The sequence below is a fragment of the Zonotrichia albicollis genome, chromosome 25 (genome assembly GCF_047830755.1).
Source record: "Zonotrichia albicollis isolate bZonAlb1 chromosome 25, bZonAlb1.hap1, whole genome shotgun sequence".
NCBI classification, from domain to species: domain Eukaryota; kingdom Metazoa; phylum Chordata; class Aves; order Passeriformes; family Passerellidae; genus Zonotrichia; species Zonotrichia albicollis.
In genome coordinates, this window is record NC_133843.1 from 6,466,830 (window position 1) to 6,485,835 (window position 19,006).

A 19,006-nucleotide genomic window follows, 5' to 3' on the forward strand; every position below is an offset into this window, starting at 1 on the left:
ATCCTCAGGAGAGGATTCCTCACCCATCAGCTGGGACAAACCTGGATTTTTAGGGATGTCCGGGATCCTGGGATGGCAATTCCAGGCTTGGAGCAGCTGGAATTTCTGGGAATTCCTGACATCTCCGCAAAATCACCATTCCCAAAATTCCCAAGTCTGGTTTCCTTGTGGGAAAATGGGATCTTCTGAAGATTCCCCGCAAGAAACCCTTTGGAATGTGGGGATTTATTTGGATATCCAACAGGGAATCCGTAAAAAACGGACCCAAAAATTCCAGAGGTTTTCTCAAAGCTGCAGAACATTCCTGGAACCCTGGAAAAAACTTCCAGACTCTGCCCTGGGATGAGAAAATTCCACGTTTAATTAACCCCACGTGGATTTAGGAGGAGCAGCAGAACCGGGGGGTGCCGGAATTCAGGAGATCGAAGGAATTTGGGCCTCGTTGCCTCCAAATTCCAGGGAAGCTGAGGCTGAAAGCCGGGAAATCTCCCAGCAGCCGAAAGCAGAATTCCCAAATCCCTGCTCTGCTGACGAGGTGGAATTGTGGAGCTGAAATCGCCGCGGAGCGTTCGGAGCCACGGCGGCTCCGAGCGGGAATAATTCCCCTTGAAAGGGCCGGATTGAGGCGGATTGAGGGATTTCTCCCAAAGAAGTGACAGCTCGGAGCTCGGCTGTGGCGTGGGAAGTTATTTTGGGAGGAAAAGCAGATTTCGGTGTCATTCCAAGGAGTTTCATCTTCTGTCAGCAAACTCCGTCCCTGGATTTTGTGCCGCGGTTGGAGCGGCCGGAATTGGTCGTATCCCAAAGTTTTGCTTCGTCCCAAAATTTCTCCTCTATCCCTCCCTTCCCAGGGCTCTTCCTCCTCCCATCCCAGCTTTTCCAGCTGCTTCCAACTTTGCAGAATGGGGAGGCCCTGGCACAGCTTTTCCAGGGAATCTGGGGCTGCTCCTTCCCTGGAGTGTCCAAGGGTTTGGAGCATCCTGGGATTGATTTTTTTTCCAACCTGAAACATTCCAAGATTCCGTGTGCTGGTTTAGTTGGGATAATTGGGATAAATCCTTCCCTGGAAGGGTGATGAGGCCTTGGGATGGAATTCCAGAGCAGCCATGGCCGCCCCTGGATCCATGGAAGTGCCCAAGGCCAGGCTGGAACACTGGGATTGGAGCAGCCTGGGATTGTGGGAAGTGGATTGGAACAGGATCAGCTTCCAGGCCCTTCCCAACCCATCCTAAAGAATTCCGGATTCGTCACAGCCTGCTCCCATCTTTCCATGACCAGTTGGGAATGGTGACACCTGGAGACGTCCCTGTTTCTTGTCCCTACCTGGTGCTGCTTTGTGCCACCAACATTCCCAGTTTCCAGCCAATATTTCCAATTCCCAGCCAATATTCCCAGTTCTAAGTCAATATTCCCAGTTCCCAGTCAATATTCCCAATTCCCAACCAATATTCCCAATTTCCAGTCAATTTTCCTGGTTCCCAGAAATACTCCCAGTTTCCAGTCAATATTCCCATTTCCAAGCCAAGATTCCCAGTTCCCAGTCAGTTTTCCCTGTTTCCAGTCAATATTCCCAGTTCCAAGCCAATATTCCCAATTCTCAACCAATTTTCCCAGTTTCCAGTCCATTTTCCTGGTTCCCAGAAATACTCCTGATTCCCAGTCAATATTTCCAGGTTCCCAGAAATACTCCTGATTCCCAGTCAATATTCCCAGTTCCAAACCAAGATTCCCAATTCCCAGCTAGTATTCCCAGTTCCCAGTCAATTTTCCTGGTTCCCAGAAATATTCTCCATTCCTAGTCATTATTCCCAGGTCCCAGTCAGTATTCCCAGCCAATATTCCCAGTTCTAAGTCAATATTCCCAGTTCTCAGTCAATATTCCCAATTCCCAACCAATATTCCCAGTTCCCAGTCAATATTCCCAGTTCCAAGCCAATATTCCCAGTTCCCAGTCAATATTCCCAGTTCCAAGCCAATATTCCCAGTTCCCAGAAATGCTCCCAGTTTCCAGACAATATTCCCAGTCAATATTCCCAGAAACATTCCCTGTTCCCAATCCTGGATGCTCCCCACGCATTCCCAAATCCCTTTGTTTCCCGATGACCCTCTGTGCTTCCAGGGCTGGAATTCAGTTTTGCTTCCCAACCAAAAATTCCCCTCCACCCCCCCACCCCCAAATCTCCTGTGCAGGAGCGAGAATTAATTAAATTAATTAAAAAATAATTAAATGAATTAATTTAATTAAATTAATTAGTGACCATTGTGTCGTTAACGCCAGACTTTAATTAAATTGTGTGGAGATAACGACTCCAGAGCTTCCCAACAGCCGAACATTCCCAGGATGGAGAAATTCCTCCTAAAAACCATCCAAGGCAAGTCCTGTCCTCCGGTGAAGCTCCAAAGTTGGAAATTCCAGGTGATTTTCCACCTAAAAATGGAAATTCCTCCTCTTCTCCATCCTTTTGGAGCTCCCGGGTGTTTCCTGGGATTGGGAAATCCAGGATCTCCTCAGCTCCTTCCCATTTTTTGGAAAAGATGATCCCATGGGATGTGGAGTGCCTGGATATGGAGGCCACCCATGGGATTTGCCCATGGAATTTGCCAATGCCATGTGGTGATGGTGGCGGCGGCACATTCCAGGAATTCTTTGGAATGTTGGGCTGCAGGAAAAACTGGGAAAATTTTTGGCTGCAGGGAAATTTCCCAAGGAATTTTCCTGGCTGCCCTGCAGGGAAAATTGGGATTTATTCCATGGGGGAAATGTTCCCAAAATTCCTTGTCCTGCAAAAACTCCCCTCCAAAGGGCCACGGCCGGGATTGGATTTATTGATCCAGAAACAGAGCCTGGAGCTTGGGAATTTGGAACTTGGGAAATCTGGGAAGTCAGAAATGCTGGAAAAATCCCCGGGGGAAACTTTACCTGGTAAAAAGCTGGGACACGACCGCATCTTGTGGATTTGGGATCTGTATTTTCCGGATTTGGGATTTATTTTGTTGATTTGGGATTTATTTTATGGATTTGTGGCCTAGGGATCTGTATTTTCCGGATTTCGGATTTATTTTGTTGATTTGGGATTTATTTTATGGATTTGTGGCCTATTTTCTGGGTTTACCATTTATTTTTCAGACTTGGGATATATTTTCTGGATTTTGGATCTATTTTGTCGATTTGGGATCTATTTTATGGATTTGGGATATATTTTACGGATTTGGGATACATTTTATGGATTTGGGATATGTTTAGTGGATTTGGAGTCTATTTTCTAGGTTTGGGATCTATTTTCTGAATTTAGGATGTATTTCCCGGATTGGGGAATTATTTTGTGGATTTGGGATGTATTTTATGGATTTGGGATGTATTTTTCAGACTTGGGATAGATTTTCCGGACTTTGGATCTATTTTGTGGATTTAGGATGTATTTTCTGGATTGGGGATTTATTTTGTGGATTTGGGATTTGTTTTCCAGATTTGAGATGCATTTTGTAGATTTGGGATCTATTCTGTGGATTTGGCACACATTTTCTGGATTTTGGGTGTATTTTGTGGATTAGGGATCTATTTTCCAGATTTGGGATGTGTTTTCTATGTTTTGGATCTCTTTTCTGGATTATTCCCCTTCCTCTGTGCAATGGTTCAGATTCATTTTCCAAGAAAATCTTCCCTGTCACCCTCAGATCCTGTTTTTCCTGTTTTTCCTGTTTTTCCTCTTTTCCTGTTTTTCCTCTTTTTCCTGTTTTTCCTGTTTTTCCTAGCTCTGCTTCCTCCACCTCTTTTCCAGGCGTTTGGATGGATCCAATCCCTCATTCCCATCCCTCTCCCACCCGAGGAGCAGCCATTTCCATATTTATTAAATTTCTTCCCGAGGATCTGCAATTCCCGGCTCATCCCACTCCCGGTGCAGGGATTGGGAAGAAATGGAAGGAAAACCGACGGGATTCAGGATCCTGGTTTTCCTGCCTTATTCCTGCTTCCTCCTCAGCCTGGAGCAGCCCAACCATCCCAGCTCCCACGGGAGCCACCGGAATGGGAAAATCCAGGTGGGATTTCCCAGCTCCGTGCTGGGATCCAAATGCTGCTTTCCATGGAGTTCATGGAGAAGGAGGCATCGGGATTCTCCTGGAGATTCTTCCCGTTTTCCCATCTCCCATCTTCCCGTGTTCCCGTATTTCCATCTTCCCATCACTGTGGGAAGACAGAAATATGGGAACACGGGAAGATGGAAAGGTGCTGGGATGGGAGGATCAGGGCAGGATTGACAGCAATTCCCAAATTCCTGAGCAGCAGCACCGGCACCTCCTTGCGGGAGGAATTCCCAAAGGAAGTGGAGGGATCCCTCCAGGATATGGAATTCCCAAAGGAAATGGAACAATCTCTCCAGGATATGGAATTCCCAAAGGAAGCAGAGGGATCCCTCCAGGATATGGAATTCCCAAAGGAAGAAGAGGGATCCTTCTGGGTTCTGGATGTGCCAGAAATTCCTGAAGGAAGTGTAACAATCCCTACAGAATATATTCCCTTTGGGAATTTTTGGGAATTTTTAAGAGCTGCCAATTTCTAGGGCTATGGATGTTCCAGGAATTCCCAAAGGAAGTGGAGCAATCCCTCCAGGGTATGGAATTCCCAAACGAAGTGGAACAATCCCTACAGAATACGGAATTCCCAAAGGAAGAGGAGTGATCCCTCCAGGATATGGAATTCCCAGAGGAAGAGGAGTGATCCTTCTGAGCTATGGATGTGTTGGGAATTCCCAAAGGAAGTGGAACAATCCCTACAGAATATGGAATTCGCAAAGGAAGAGGAGTGATCCTCCTGAGCTATGGATGTGTTGGGAATTCCCAAAAAAAGTGGAGTGACTCCTCCAGGACATGGAATTCCCAAAGGAAGCCAAGCGATCCCTCCAGGATATGGAATTCCCAAAGGAAGAAGAGTGATCCCTCCAGGATATGGAATTCCCAAAGGAAGAGGAGCAATCCTTCTGGGTTGTGGATGTGCCAGGAATTCCCAAAGGAAGTGGAACAGTCCCTACATCGCCTCTGGGAATTTTTGGGAATTTTTAGGAGCTGACAATTTTTAGGGCTATGGATATGCCAGGAATTCCTGAAGGAAGTGGAACAATCCCTCCAGGATATGGAATTCCCAAAGGAAGTGGAACAATCCCTAGAGAATATGGAATTCCCAAAGGAAGAGGAGTGATCCTTCTGAGCTATGGATGTGTTGGGAATTCCCAAAAAATGTGGAGTGACTCCTCCAGGACATGGAATTCCCAAAGGAAGCCAAGCAATCCCTCCAGGATATGGAATTCCCAAAGGAAGAAGAGTGATCCTTCGGGGCTATGGATGTGCCAGGAATTCCTGAAGGAAGTGTAACAATCCCTACAGAATATATTCCCTTTGGGAATTTTGGGGAATTTTTAAGAGCTGCCAATTTCTAGGGCTATGGATGTTCCAGGAATTCCCAAAGGAAGCCGAGCAATCCCTCCAGGAAATGGAATTCCCAAAGGAAGAGGAGCAATCCTTCTGGGTTGTGGATGTGCCAGGAATTCCCAAAGGAAGTGGAACAGTCCCTACATTGCCTCTGGGAATTTTTGGGTATTTTTAGGAACTGACAATTTTTAGGGCTATGGATATGCCAGGAATTCCTGAAGGAAGTGGAACAATCCCTCCAGGATATGGAATTCCCAAAGGAAGAGGAGTGATCCTTCTGAGCTATGGATGTGTTGGGAATTCCCAAAAAAAGTGGAGTGACTCCTCCAGGATATGGAATTCCCAAAGGAAGCAGAGCGATCCTCTGGGCTAAGGATGCAGCAGGAATTCCCCAATGGGAAGCCAAACCAGGAATGCAGAATTTGGGAATCAGGGATGAGCCACGATGGAGGTGCCAGCTGGGAATTCGGGATGGATGGGAATTTGGGAATCAGGGATGAGCCACGATGGAGGTGCCAGCCGGGAATGTGGGATTGTTTTTCCAGGATTGTCAATATCCCGGGATCCTTCCCATGGCATCTCTGCTTGCACAGCCCCGGCTCTGTTTGCTCCTGAGCCTTTGGGGTGGGAAATGTTTGGAAAATCCGCTCATCCCGGTGCCAGGTGTGGGAATCCCGCTGGATCCGCTCCTGCCGCATTCCCAGACATTCCAGGGGCCTGTCCCATCCCACTGATCCCGCTGAGCATTCCCGGCCTTGGCTCTTCCCAAGGTTTGGGGATGGAGGTGGAGCTGGAAAAGCTCCCAGCGGCATTCCCAGTTTGGGAATGTCCCAGTGCTCAGGGAAGAAATCTCTGAATTTCCCAAGGAAATTCCCTAAATGAGTTATTTTCCAGGAAAAATGAATGTATTCTCCTGTTACCTATGGAAATATCCGGGATAAACCCAGGATTGGCTCCTGGAAGCTCTGGCACAAAGAGGACCTGAGAGGCCTTGGGAAGGGAAGGATTGGGATGAACATCCCAAAAAAAAGTCCTGGAAATCTTTGGGATGAGATGGCGGTGGGGCTGGGCTTGGGGACCTCACATCAGCTGCAGGGAAAAAAATTCCATGAAAAAACAGGAAAAACAAGCAGCAGGAAGGAGGGACCTGTGCAAAGCCAGGGATGCTCCCAAAAAATGGCCGAAATATCCTAAAGTTTCCTAAAATCCCAACTTTTTTGGGTCCAGCCTCAGACCAGTGCAGAACTGTTCCTGCTTTTCCAAGGGGTTTTCTCTCTGTTCCTGTGTCCGTTGGGATGGGAGAGAATTCCATGAGTGGGATTTGGGGCCGGAAAATTTGGAATTTTTGTAATTTTTTGGATTTTTTTAATTTTGGGAATTTTTGGGAATTTTGGGGCATTTTTTGGAATTTTTGGGAATTTTCAGGATCTGCCAAGTGCCAGCACTGCAGAACTAGGATTAGGATCCCCTATCCTTCCCCTCTATACCAAAAAATTCCACATCCAGGCACTGATCCCGTTTTATCCCTAAATATTCCCAAACCAGCACTTCCAGCCCTTCTTCCCAAAAAAACCACCCCCCTGTTCCCATCTGTCTTCCTGGATCCCTCCGGGATAAATTCCAATTATTCCTCACTCCCCAAATTGCGGGATGAAATCCCAAATCCGGCTGAAATCCCAAATCCACTTCCCACATCCAGGCAGGAATTTTGGGGCTCAGCTTCACCTCCTTCCCCTTCACCAGGCCTTGTTTGGAATTGGGAATATTCCCTCTTTTCCCAGTTTTTTCCAGGCTTCTCCACCCGTTCCCAAAAATCCTCCCTGACAGGAACCACCAGGAGCCAAAAAAGCCCAAATCCATCACCATGGGCTGAGCCAATCCAGGATTTTCCCCTCAGTGTTGCTGGGCTGGAATTCCGGCTGTTTCCTATCCCCATCCCAGGGAAAACTTTTGTCCCGGTGTTTTTTACCCAAATTTTAGCCCCAAAAGAGGATTCTGAGCAGGTTTGGGGTTTTATTCCATGGAATTGGCTTTGTCCAGCTGGAAATGAGGGAGCGTTCCCCTGGGATTTTTTGGGAATGGGTGGGAACGGAGGGCTGGAAGGAAAGGATTGGGGAAGATAACTTGGAAGTGGGAATAAGGGATAAAAATGTGGATTTTTTGTAAGAAAAGGGACTTGGATCTCCAGCTCTTCTGCTCTCAGGAAGTCATGGACATCCCAATCCCTCCTCCCAAGGAATCCCTGCATCTTCTGGAAGTCTGGGAGTGAAGGGAAAGCGGGAGAAGCTGTGGGGCAGGGCCCTGGAGGGGTTGGGATCCCAGCCAGGGTGGAATTTTGGGGAGTCTGGGATCGCTCCAGGCTGGATCCAGGGGTTCAGGGAGGCAGGAATGGCCAAGGGCAGAAGGGGCGAGGGGGAGTGTGGATCCCTGTGGGTCCCTGTGGGTCCCCGTGGGTCCCTGTGGATCCCTGTGGGTCCCTGTGGGTCCCCGTGGGTCCTTGTGGATCCCTGTGGGTCCCTGTGGGTCCCTGTGGGTCCCTGTGGATCCCTGTGGGTCCCCATGGGTCCCTGTGGGTCCCTGTGGATCCCTGTGGGTCCCTGTGGGTCCCTGTGGGTCCCTGTGGATCCCTGTGGGTCCCCATGGGTCCCTGTGGGTCCCTGTGGATCCCTGTGGGTCCCTGTGGGTCCCTGTGGATCCCTGTGGATCCCTGTGGATCCCTGTGGGTCCCTGTGGGTCCCTGTGGGTCTCTGTGGATCCCTGTGGATCCCTGTGGGTCCCTGTGGATCCCTGTGGGTTCCTGTGGGTCCCTGTGGATCCCTGTGGATCCCCATGGATCCCTGTGGATCCCCGTGGGTCTCTGTGGGTCCCTGTGTGTCCCTGTGGGTCCCTGTGGGTCCCTGTGGATCCCTGTGGATCCCTGTGGGTCCCTGTGGGTCCTTGTGGGTCCCTGTGGGTCCCTGTGGGTCCCTGTGGGTCCCTGTGGGTCCCTGTGGATCCCTGTGGGTCCCTGTGGGTCCCTTCTCCTGGATCCTACATCCCACATCCCTCCCTGCATCCTGCTCCTCATCCTGAATCCCAACCCCATCCTGCATCCCGGCCCCTCCTGCATCCCAACCCATCGTGTATCCCAAATCCCTGTCTGGATCCTGCTCCCTGTCCTGTATCCCACATCCCTGCCTGCATCCCAACTCCATCCTGAATCCCACATCCCTGACCAAATCCCAACCCCATCCTGAATCCCACATCCCTGACCAAATCCCAACCCCATCCTGAATCCCACATCCCTGACCAAATCCCTGCATCCTACAGTCCTGCCTGCATCCCAAATCTTTGCCTGCATCCCAACCCCACATCCTGACCCCATCCTGTATCCCACATCCCTGCCTGCATCCCAACCCCATCCTGAATCCCACATCCCTGCCTGCATCCCAACCCTGCATCCTGAATCCCACATCCCTGACCAAATCCCTGTATCCCACATCCCTGCCTGCATCCCAACCCCATCCTGTATCCCAAATCCCTGCCTGCATCCCAACTCCATCCTGTACCCCACATCCCTGACCAAATCCCAACCCCATCCTGAATCCCACATCCCTGCCTGTATCCCACATCCCTGCCTGCATCCCAACCCTGCATCCCACCCCCATCCTGAATCCCACATCCCTGACCAAATCCCAACCTTGCATCCCAACCCCATCCTGAATCCCACATCCCAACCCTGCATCCCAACCCCATCCTGAATCCCACATCCCTGCCTGCATCCCAACTCCATCCTGAATCCCACATCCCTGACCAAATCCCAACCCTGCATCCCCATCCCACATCCCTGACCAAATCCCAACTCCATCCTGAATCCCACATCCCTGACCATATCCCAACCCTGCATCCCCATCCCACATCCCTGCCTGTATCCCACATCCCTGCCTGCATCCCAACCCTGCATCCCCATCCCACATCCCTGCCTGCATCCCAACCCTGCATCCCAACCCCATCCTGAATCCCACATCCCTGACCAAATCCCTGCATCCTACAGTCCTGCCTGCATCCCAAATCTTTGCCTGCATCCCAACCCCACATCCTGACCCCATCCTGAATCCCACATCCCTGCCTACATCCCACAGTCCTACCTGCATCCCATATTCCTGCTGTCGTCCCAACGCTACATCCCACATCCCTGACCATATCCCAACCCTGCATCCCAACCCTGCATCCCAAATCTTTGCCTGCATCCCAACCCTGCATTCCAACCCCATCCTCCATCCCACAGTCCTGTCTCCATCCCAATCCTGCATCCCAACCCTACATCCCAATGCTGCATCCCAATGCTGCAATCCTGCATCCCAAATCTTTGCCTGCATCCCAACCCTGCCTTTCAACCCCATCCTGCTTCCCACATCCCAGCCCCATCCCACATCCCTGCCCGCATCCCAACCCCTCCTCCATCCCTGTCCCCCCCCAACCCCTCCGTGTCCCCCCTCCGGTCACCGCCCCTCCCCCATCCCGTCCTGTGCCCCCCCTGGCACCCCCTTGACCCCTCCCATCCCCCCCAGCCTCAGCATCCCCCAAATCCATCCCTGCATCCCCATTCTCCCCCAAATTCATCCCTGCATTCCCCCATTCCCCAAATCCAACCCTGCATCTCCCCCACTCCCCAAATCCATCCCTGCCTCCCCTGGCCTTCAAATCCGTCTGTGCATCCCCCAAACCCCCCAAACCATCCCTGCATCCCCCGGCCCCCAAATCCAACCCTGCATCCTCCCCACTCCCCCAAATCCATCCCTGCTTCCCCCCCATTCTCCCAGTCCATCCCTGCATCCTCTGGCCCCCCAAATCCATCCCTGCCTCCCCCGGCCCCCCAAATCCAACCCTGCATTCCCCCCACACCCCAAATCCATCCCTGCTTCCCCCCCATTCTCCCAGTCCATCCCTGCATCCTCTGGCCCCCCAAATCCATCCCTACATCCCCCCCGACTCCCCCAAATCCATCCCTGCATCTTCTGGCCCCCCAAGTCCATCCCTGCCTCCCCCGGCCCCCCAAATCCATCCCTGCATCCCCCCCCATTCTCCCAATCCATCCCTGCATCCCCCCCCATTCTCCCAATCCATCCCTGCATCCCCTGCCCCCCAAATCCAACCCTGCATCCCCTCCATTCCCCAAATTCATCCCTGCATCCCCCCCACTCCCCCAAATCCATCCCTGCATCCTCTGGCCCCCCAAATCCATCCCTGCATCTCCCCCACTGCCCCAAACCCATCCCCGCCATCCCTCCGTGAATCTCCCCCTGCATCCCCCCCCCAATCCATCCCCTCCCGAATCCCCCCTAAATCCATCCCCCCCCGAATTCCCCCCTCAATCCATCCCCCCTGCACCCCCCCCCCCAATCCATCATCCCCGAATTCCCCCCGGATCCATCCCCCGATCCTTCCGTGAATCCCCCCCCGCATCCCGGCACGACGCCCCCGATCCCTCCCTCGTATCCCCCCCGGATTCTCCCCCTCTTTCCCCCCCGTATCCCCCCGGATCCATCCCCCCGCATCCCTCCGTGATTCCCCCCCCGCTCCATCCCATTCATCCCCCCCCGGTCCCTCCCCGCCCCCCGCTCTCCTCCCCGCCCCCCTCAGCCCCTCCCGGGGGCCGGGCCGGGGGCGGGCTCAGCCCGGGGGGGGCCGGGGGCGGCCGCTCCAGCCCCGCTCGGCTCCGGCTGCTCCAAATCGGCTTAAGGGCGGCAGCGGCGGCGGCGGCGGAGCTGCTGCTGCACCGGGGGGGCACCGCCGAACCGAGCCGAGCCGAGCCGAGCCGAGCCCCCTCCCGGACCGGACCGAGCCCCATCCCCTCCCGGACCCCCCCGGACCGGGCCGAGCCCCCTCCCATCCCCTCCCGGACCGAACTGGGCCGGGTCGAGACCCCTCCCGAACCGGATCGGGCACCCTCCCAAACCGGACCCCTCTAACCGGACGGAGCCCTTTCCCCTCCTGGACCCCCCTGGACCGGACCGAGCCCCCTCCCGGACCGGACCGGACCGGGCCGTGCCCCTGGCGGTGCCCGGCGCGATGCCCGCCCGGCTCCCGGCGCGGGGGCCCCGCTGAGCCGCCCCCGCGGGCACCATGCGCGCCATGAGCCCCCTGCCCCTGTGGCTGCTGCTGTGGCACCTGCGGCACCTGGCGCTGGGTGAGTGCCACCCCCTCCCCTCGAGGGGACAGGGACACCCCCGGGGCTGCGGGAGGGATGGGGGGACCCCCAGGGACACCCCCGGGGTGAGGGAGGGATGGGGGGACCCCCGCACCCCTCCGGTCATGGAGCGGGTTTGGGGATCGTCTCCCCCGCCCTGGGGTTGGGGGTGGTTGAGGGGTAGAGGGAGGAGAGGAGAACGGGTTTGGAGTGGGGAATTGGGGTTTGGTACTGGGGAATGAGGTTTGGAGGTGTTAGTGGGGCACCCCATAACCCGGTATTGGTGTGGGAGCTGTTAATGGGGCACTCATAGCCAGGAACTGGTGTGGGAGCTGTTATTGGGTCACCCCATAACCCGGTGTTGGTGTGGGAGTCATTAATGGGGCACCCAATAACTGGAAACTAATGTGGGAGCCGTTAATGGGGCACCCCATAACCTGGTACTGGTGTAGGAGTCATTAATGGGGCACCCCATAACCAGGTATTGGTGTGAAAGCCATTATTGGGGCACCCCATAACCCGGTATTGGTGTGAGAGGCATTTATGGGGCACCCCATAACCCGGTATTGGTGTGAGAGCCATTATTGGGGCACCCCATAACCGGGAACTGGTGTGGGAGCTGTTTTTGGGGCACCCCATAACCGGGAACTGGTGTGGGAGCTGTTATTGGGGCACCCCATAACCCGGTACTGGTGTGGGATTTGTTAATGGGGCACCCCATAACCGGGAACTGGTGTGGGAGCTGTTATTGGGGCACACCCTACAGAGAGGGATTTTAATGGGGCACCCCCTAAAAATGGGGTTTTAATGGGGCACCCCTACCCGGGCACTGCTGCTAAACCCCGAGCCGGGCACTGGGGTGGGGCCGCTCATGGGGCGCCGTTTTTGGGGTGCGGGGTGTCGGGGGTCTCATCCATGGGGCCACCCCGCGCCCCCTTTCCCCGCTGCTCCCCCGCATCCCAGCCCTGCTCCAGCCACGCAGGGAGGGCTGCGCTTTGGGGACCCCCACCAGCTCAGTTTTTGGGGGGTCGCAGCCCCTCCTGCCCCTTTGGGATGCCCAAACCCCAAACAAGGAGCAGCATCCCCCAAATCCCCGCCGTCCTGGGGGATTGCAGCTCCGGAGCTCCCAAAAACCCCGGGACTCCCACGCCAGCCCCAAACCCGGGGGTCCAGAGAGGGGAAAACACCCGGGGAAGGAAACTTTGCCCTCCTCGCAGCCTCAGGGCCACCCGTGGGATTTCATTCCGCGCCCATTTGAGGCGAATTTCCTCTTTTTTCCCCCCATTCCCGCTCGGGGGGTCTCAGGTGGCCGCTCCTTCCCGAGCCCAGGGAAGCGGGAGCTTTTCCAGGCGTTGGGTGATGGAGGAGCGAGCGCGCAGCCTGCTCTGCATCTCCTCGGTTTTTTGGCTTTTTTGGGGTTTTTTTTTTTTGATTTTTTAATGGACTTTGTGCTCTCCGGGCGCTGCAGGGCGCGGGGCGGGGGAGCCGCGGCTCTGCGGGGCTGCGCGGGGCCAGCTCCACACAAAGGAGCCGATTCTTCCCCTCCTGCTCCCGCTCCATCCCTCGGGCACCGCTCAGCCCGAGCCCAGCTCGGGAAGAGAATTCCCCGAACGCCTCATTTCCCTTGGTTCGGGTCCTGCCGGGCTGCGGCTGCTGCTCCGAGCCCCCTTCCCCAGCATCCCGAGCCATCCCAGCATCGGGATGAATCAAAAACCTGCTCGGGAAAAGGGGGGAACTTGTGCCAAACCCAGCCCCGGCTGCCTCCCCTCCCCTCCCCGCTCTCCTCCGCCGCCGTTTTAAGGTCACGGATAGACAATTTCCAAGGAACAACGCATCCCCCCGGCTTTCCCGGAGCTCCAGCTGTCTGTCACTGGCGCAGGGATCATTTTTCCTGCCTCTCTCTTCTCCTGCTTTTTTTTTTTTTCCTCGCCGCAGATCGGGCGGCTGCTCTCGTGCTGTTGATTTCCTGCGGGGGAATCTCTGTTTGTGAGGGGGAAAAATGGGATCAAAGTTGGTTCGTGAAGGGGTTGGAGGAGCTCGGGGAGCCCGGAGGGGTTGGGGGTTAGGAAGTGATGGATCCGGCGTCGGGAATTGTTTGGGTTTGGGCATCCCCGAGCTGGGTTTGGGCTCCTAAACCCCGCTGGAACTTGGCTGCATCCCGAGGACCCGCCGTGCTCGGCATCTCCTTGCCTATGGAAGCCGTGCTCATTTTGGGGTTCCCAACCCAAACCACACCGTATTTCTGTGATCCCCCTCTCGGCTATCCCAAAAATCCCATCCCGAGCTCTGTTTTTCCATCAGCCAGCCACAAATCCCGGCCAAATCCCGGGTTGGGGGCGCCTCCCTTTGCCCGGGGCAGCGGGGGCTGAGCGGCTCCCGAATTTGGGGGTGTGCTGAGCGTTGTTGCCGAATTTGGGGGTGTGCTGAGCGTTGTTGCCGAATTTGGGGGGGGCTGAGCGTTGTTGCCGAATTTGGGGGCGCAGAGCTCTCGCCATTCCCGAATTTCCGAGGGCAGATGGCTTTTTCCTGGCTGACGGCATCCTTGGCTGGAGCCGCCGCCGCCGTGCCCTCCCCTCCGTGCCCTCCCCATCCCGGCTGGACAGCGATCCAAGGGATGCAGACCCCGCCAAGATCCAGGTGGGCACAGCCCCACTCCCCTCTGTTCATCCCCTTTTTGTTTCCCCAAACCCTATTTTTTCAGGAATTTTTCCTGCTTTTATTATCCCCTCATCCCCCTCCTCATCCGCATCCCAGAGGATCCCCCAGGAATCCGCTGGAATCATTTCCCACCCCACAAATCATCCCTGGGATGCTTTTTTTTGAGGGGAGGATTTCCAGCCCTGCTCTGCGTCCTTCCCCCGCTCAGGAAAAGCCCTTTTGTGACCCGGGATCATCCCCGAGGTGTTTTCCAGCCCTCTGGGAGCATCACCCCTGCCATTCCAGCTTTTTCCCCCTCTTTGTCCCCGGCTCAACCTTTTTGCCAAAAAAAGCCGCCGGGGCCGGGGCTAAGTGGGTTAAGGAGCCGTCAGGAGGGAAAAACGAGGCCACGCGGAGGAGGCAGCGCTGGACCATGGAAAAGGAGCTGGAAAAGCTGGAAAAGCTCCGTTTTTCCCTGATCCGTGGGTTCTGGGGTCAGGGCTGGCTCGTTAAGCCCCATCTGAAATACGGCCCCATAAAGGGCTGGTCGGGGGCTGGTTCAGAGCCCTGGGAAGGATCAAAGTGTCGAATTCCTGGAGATTTCCAGCGGTTTTATCCCGGTGGGATTTGCTTCGGCTTCTGCTTCTCAATCCCAGTGGGGAAAAAATAAAAAAAAAAAGGAAAATTCAAGTGTTTGAAGCTCCTGGGCTTTGCAGGGAGCTGTCCTTGGGGATATTCCTGAAAATCCCAGCTTGGGAACGGCCCTTTGCAGCTGGGGATTTACCTGGAATTCTCTCCCCTCTGCATTCCCTCCAGAGGTTTTTCTGGCAGGGGTTTTCTCAGCTGACAGGGAGCCCCTCGGATGGATCCTTTTCCAGCCTGGAAAAGATGATTTTCCCTCGTTTTTGGAGGGAAAACCCAGTGTGGAGCTTTACCCAGGGTGGTGGGAGTCACCTTTGTGTTTCTTTTTAATGGAAGGAGGAATTTGGTGGGAATTGTGTCCTGAGGGAATGAGGGAAAGGGAGGAGCAGGGGTGAAATCCAGCTTTAATTCACCTGCAGGTGCCAAAAATCCACCCCACGTTCCCACCATCCCTTCCTGTTCATGCTTTTCCCATCAAATCTTCTTTTCGGGAAGTTTTCCCTCCAATTTCCATGAATCCCATGTTCCCACGGAGCCTCTCCAGTAAATCCAGGTAAATCCAGGCCGTGCAGCCCCTTTGGAAAATCCCCCTCGCTGTGCTAATTGCCCTTTCCCAATTAGCCCAATTTCCCTCCTCCCACCAGCTGCGCTTCGGAGCCGCCACTTCAATCCAGAGCTCGGGAAAAAGCCGCGGCTCCGGCGAGGACCTTCCCTCTCCTTGTGCCTTTCCAGGATAATCTCTGGGAAGGGGAGACATTCCCAGATTTATTTCTCCCTGGAAGAGCTCCTGTGGCTGCTCCCAAAGCCACTCAAACCCAAATTCCTTTGGGATTTTTGGCATCCCCCAAAACTGAATCCTGGGAGTGTTGTAGGGTTTGGCTTGGGGATGTTGGTGCCCTTTTGGCTTGGGATGAGGAATTCTGATCCTGGAGCTGAGCAGCCCCTGCCCTCTGCAGGCTGTCAGATATTCCCAGCTCCATCCGTGGGCTCAGCCTTGGAATTCCAGGATGCTTTGGGTGGGAATTCCATGGTCAGGGACAGATCCCACTGTGCCAGATGGCTTCAAGCTCCATCCAGCCTGGTCTCGGACATTCCCAGGAATCCAGGGGCAGCCACAGCTATTCTGGGAAAGCTGTGCCAGGGCCTCACCTCCCTCACAGCCAGGAATTCCTTCCCAAAAATTAATTTCAGTTTCCCCTCTGGAATTGTGGAGCCATTCCCTGTGTCCTGTCACTCCAGGCCCTTCTGGAGAGACCTTTTCCAATTTTTTTTATTTCGGCTCCTTCAGGTCCCGGAAGGCCAAAATTGGGTCAACCCGAAGTTTCTCTCTGAGCTGAACTTTCTCCCACCCTTTCCTTGGATCATCCTGGAGCCTCCTCTGGACTTGCTCCAGAGGGGAGAATTCCCCATTTTCCTGCTGGGATCAGCCCTAGACTTGGGAGGTTTCCATGCCCTGCTCCAGATCCTTCTCCCAGAGCTGCTCCATATGATCATCCCAGCCTGGATCCATCCTGGGATTGTCCTGCTCCAGGCTGTTCTCCCAGCCAGGATTGTGGGATTGTCCCACTCCAGATCCATCTCCCAGCCTGGATCCATCCTAGGATTGTCCCATTCCAGGTTCTTCTCCCAGAGCTGCTCCATGTGAGCATCCCAGCCTGGATCCATCCCGGGATTGTCCCATTCCAGGTCCTTCTCCCAGGATGTTCCATGTGCTCATCCCAGCTTGGATCCATCCCAGGATTGCCCCGCTCTTGTTAAACTTCAGGAGATTCCCGTTGGCCGCTCCAGGACTTTTCCAGGTCTGGAAGCCTGGGGGATCCTCAGGTGCCTCCAAACACTGGACCTTGCATCCCAAATCCATGGATGGTCCTGGAGCATCCAGATGATCCCACCAGCTGCCCCTTCCCATGGAGATGTTTGCTGTGATGGCTTTTTCCCACCAAAATGCTCTTTCCTGCTGGGAATTCCTTGGCTTGGGAATGCTTGACCAGCTCGCACCTCTTGCTCTGGGATCTGCCGAGGAAAAGCTCTTGGGATGAGAGTGGGGTTTTAGTGGGAATCCAGCTCAGCAGAGTCCAGGATCTTCCCCAGGCTCTGGCAGCTCTTGGAGGGAAAAGCTCCACAGGGAGCTGGGAATGGAGCTGGGAGTTCGCCCTGGATGGTTGGGAATGGGCACAAATTCCTACCTGGAACAGGTGTGGGGGGATGAAGCAGTATCATCCCCTCTCAACTCCCAGTGATGGGAACTTTTGGAATTCTCCCCAGTTTTCCAAGACAAATCCTCGACTTCATCCCCACCACATCCAGCTCTGTGCTCAGACCCCACAGAGCTTTTTCCCACCGAAATGCTCTTTCCTGCTGGGAATTCCTTGGCTTGGGAATGCTTGACCAGCTCTCACCTCGTGGTCCGGGATCTGCTGAGGAAAAACTTTTGGGATAAGAGTGGGGTTTTAGTGGGAATCCAGCTGAGCAGAGTCCAGGATCTTCCCCAGGCTCTGGCAGCTCTTGGAGGGAAAAGCTCCACAAGGAGCTGGGAATGGAGCTGGGAGTTCACCCTGGATGGTTGGGAATGGGCACAAATTCCTACCTGGAACAGGTGTGGGGGGATGAAGCAGTATCACCCCCTCTCAACTCCCAGTGATGGGAACTTTTGGAATTCTCCCCAGTTTTCCAAGACAAATCCTCGACTTCATCCCCACCACATCCAGCTCTGTGCTCAGACCCCACAGAGAGGCAAAGCGAGGGAAGGGGCCCCCAAATCCTTAATTTTGGGAGGCAGCTCCGGCCGTGCGAATTCCCGGCTGGCAGATCCCGGCGGGAGGGATGCAGCTGACGGATGGGGCTGGAATCCTTCCCGATCCAGCTGCTCTCTGTGCCCTTTTGTTTGCTTGCGCGGCGCTGCCGGGCTCGTTCCGAGCTCGTGGCTGGCGCTCCCGTTCCATTCTCTGCTTCCCACTTTTCCCCTCTTTTTTTTGCCCAAAATAACCCGTCAATCACGGCCTTGTTTTCAGCGCGCCGGGGCCCGGATCCGGCGGGAACGCCAAGGGCGGGCGGATTCCAAAGGCAGGGATAACAACCCGCGGCTGTTGTTCCATCCTTGGAATTGTTGGCTTTATCAAATTAGGGACTGGGGGCTCTCCAAAGCCTTTGGATCAGGGAAGGTGCCTCGTTCCCACTCCCAGCTGGGATTCAGCTCTGAGGATATTGGGGAAATGCCAGGAAACCCCACAATTCCTGGTAAAGGGAATGGAGATGGGAATGTGGCTCCATCAGGCCCTTCCAGGCCTCCAGGCCACACATTTTGGCTCCTCTGGTGCTGGGAGAGCTTCTCCGTCTGGAAAATCCCACCTGGAGTAGGGGAGGGGGGGAATTTGTTCATCTCCTGCCCAAAATTCCGGAATAATTTCCCATCCTTATAATTCCTTGCTCAATATTCTCCAGGCAGAGGGAATGAAAACCCCTCTCCATCTCCTTGTGCTCAGGGATAAATCCAGGACCTGCTCCCATCCAGCCAGGACAGGGAAAGCAGGAGCTGGGAATCTTCCTTTGGGATGCACCTCCTGCTTTTCCACCTCCTTGTCCCTTTTCCAAGGATCTGCAGCCCCAGGGAAAGGCTGGACCCAGGGAGAGGCTTCGTGAGGGGAGTTTGGGATCAGAGGGATGGGTGGGAGGAAGGGTGAGGAGGGATCTGCTTCCTCGTAATCTCCAGTCCATGGAAATGTTTTTTTTTTTGGGATGAATTCCATGGATAAGCCTGGATTTATGGGTTGCTTTGGAGGCCACTTGTGCCAGGCTGTTCCCAAGGTAGGAATTTCTCCTGGAGCTGGGACCTGGAAAGGAGGGAAGTGACAGAAGGGACATTTTTGGCCAGTGATTGTCACCATGGGATGTCCTGGCATGGATTTGGGAATCTCTGGCTCTTCCCAGCAGGACTGGGCCAGCAGGAGACGGACACAGAGAGTCCAACTCAGCAAATTCCAGCAAAATCCTCGGGATCATCCCAATTTTGGGATAAGGGGGTGTGGATGGGCTCCCTGTGAGCCTCTTGTGGAGATGTTCCCCTTCCTCATCCTGAGTTCTCCATGGCTGCATCTTTCCTTTGGAAAAACCCCATGGATTGGGTGGGAATTGCCT

General features: G+C 54.5%; 1 protein-coding gene across 1 annotated transcript in view; it reads left to right on the forward strand.

Moving 5' to 3' along the window:
- The first annotated feature begins 11,026 nt into the window (after positions 1-11,026).
- Positions 11,027-19,006, forward strand: part of IGSF21 (immunoglobin superfamily member 21) — a 45,287-nt gene continuing 37,307 nt past the window's right edge. The window contains exon 1 of the mRNA XM_074558457.1: positions 11,027-11,593. Coding sequence (XP_074414558.1) covers positions 11,530-11,593 — 64 coding nt within the window. The 5' untranslated portion in view covers positions 11,027-11,529. The remainder of the gene's footprint in view (positions 11,594-19,006) is intronic.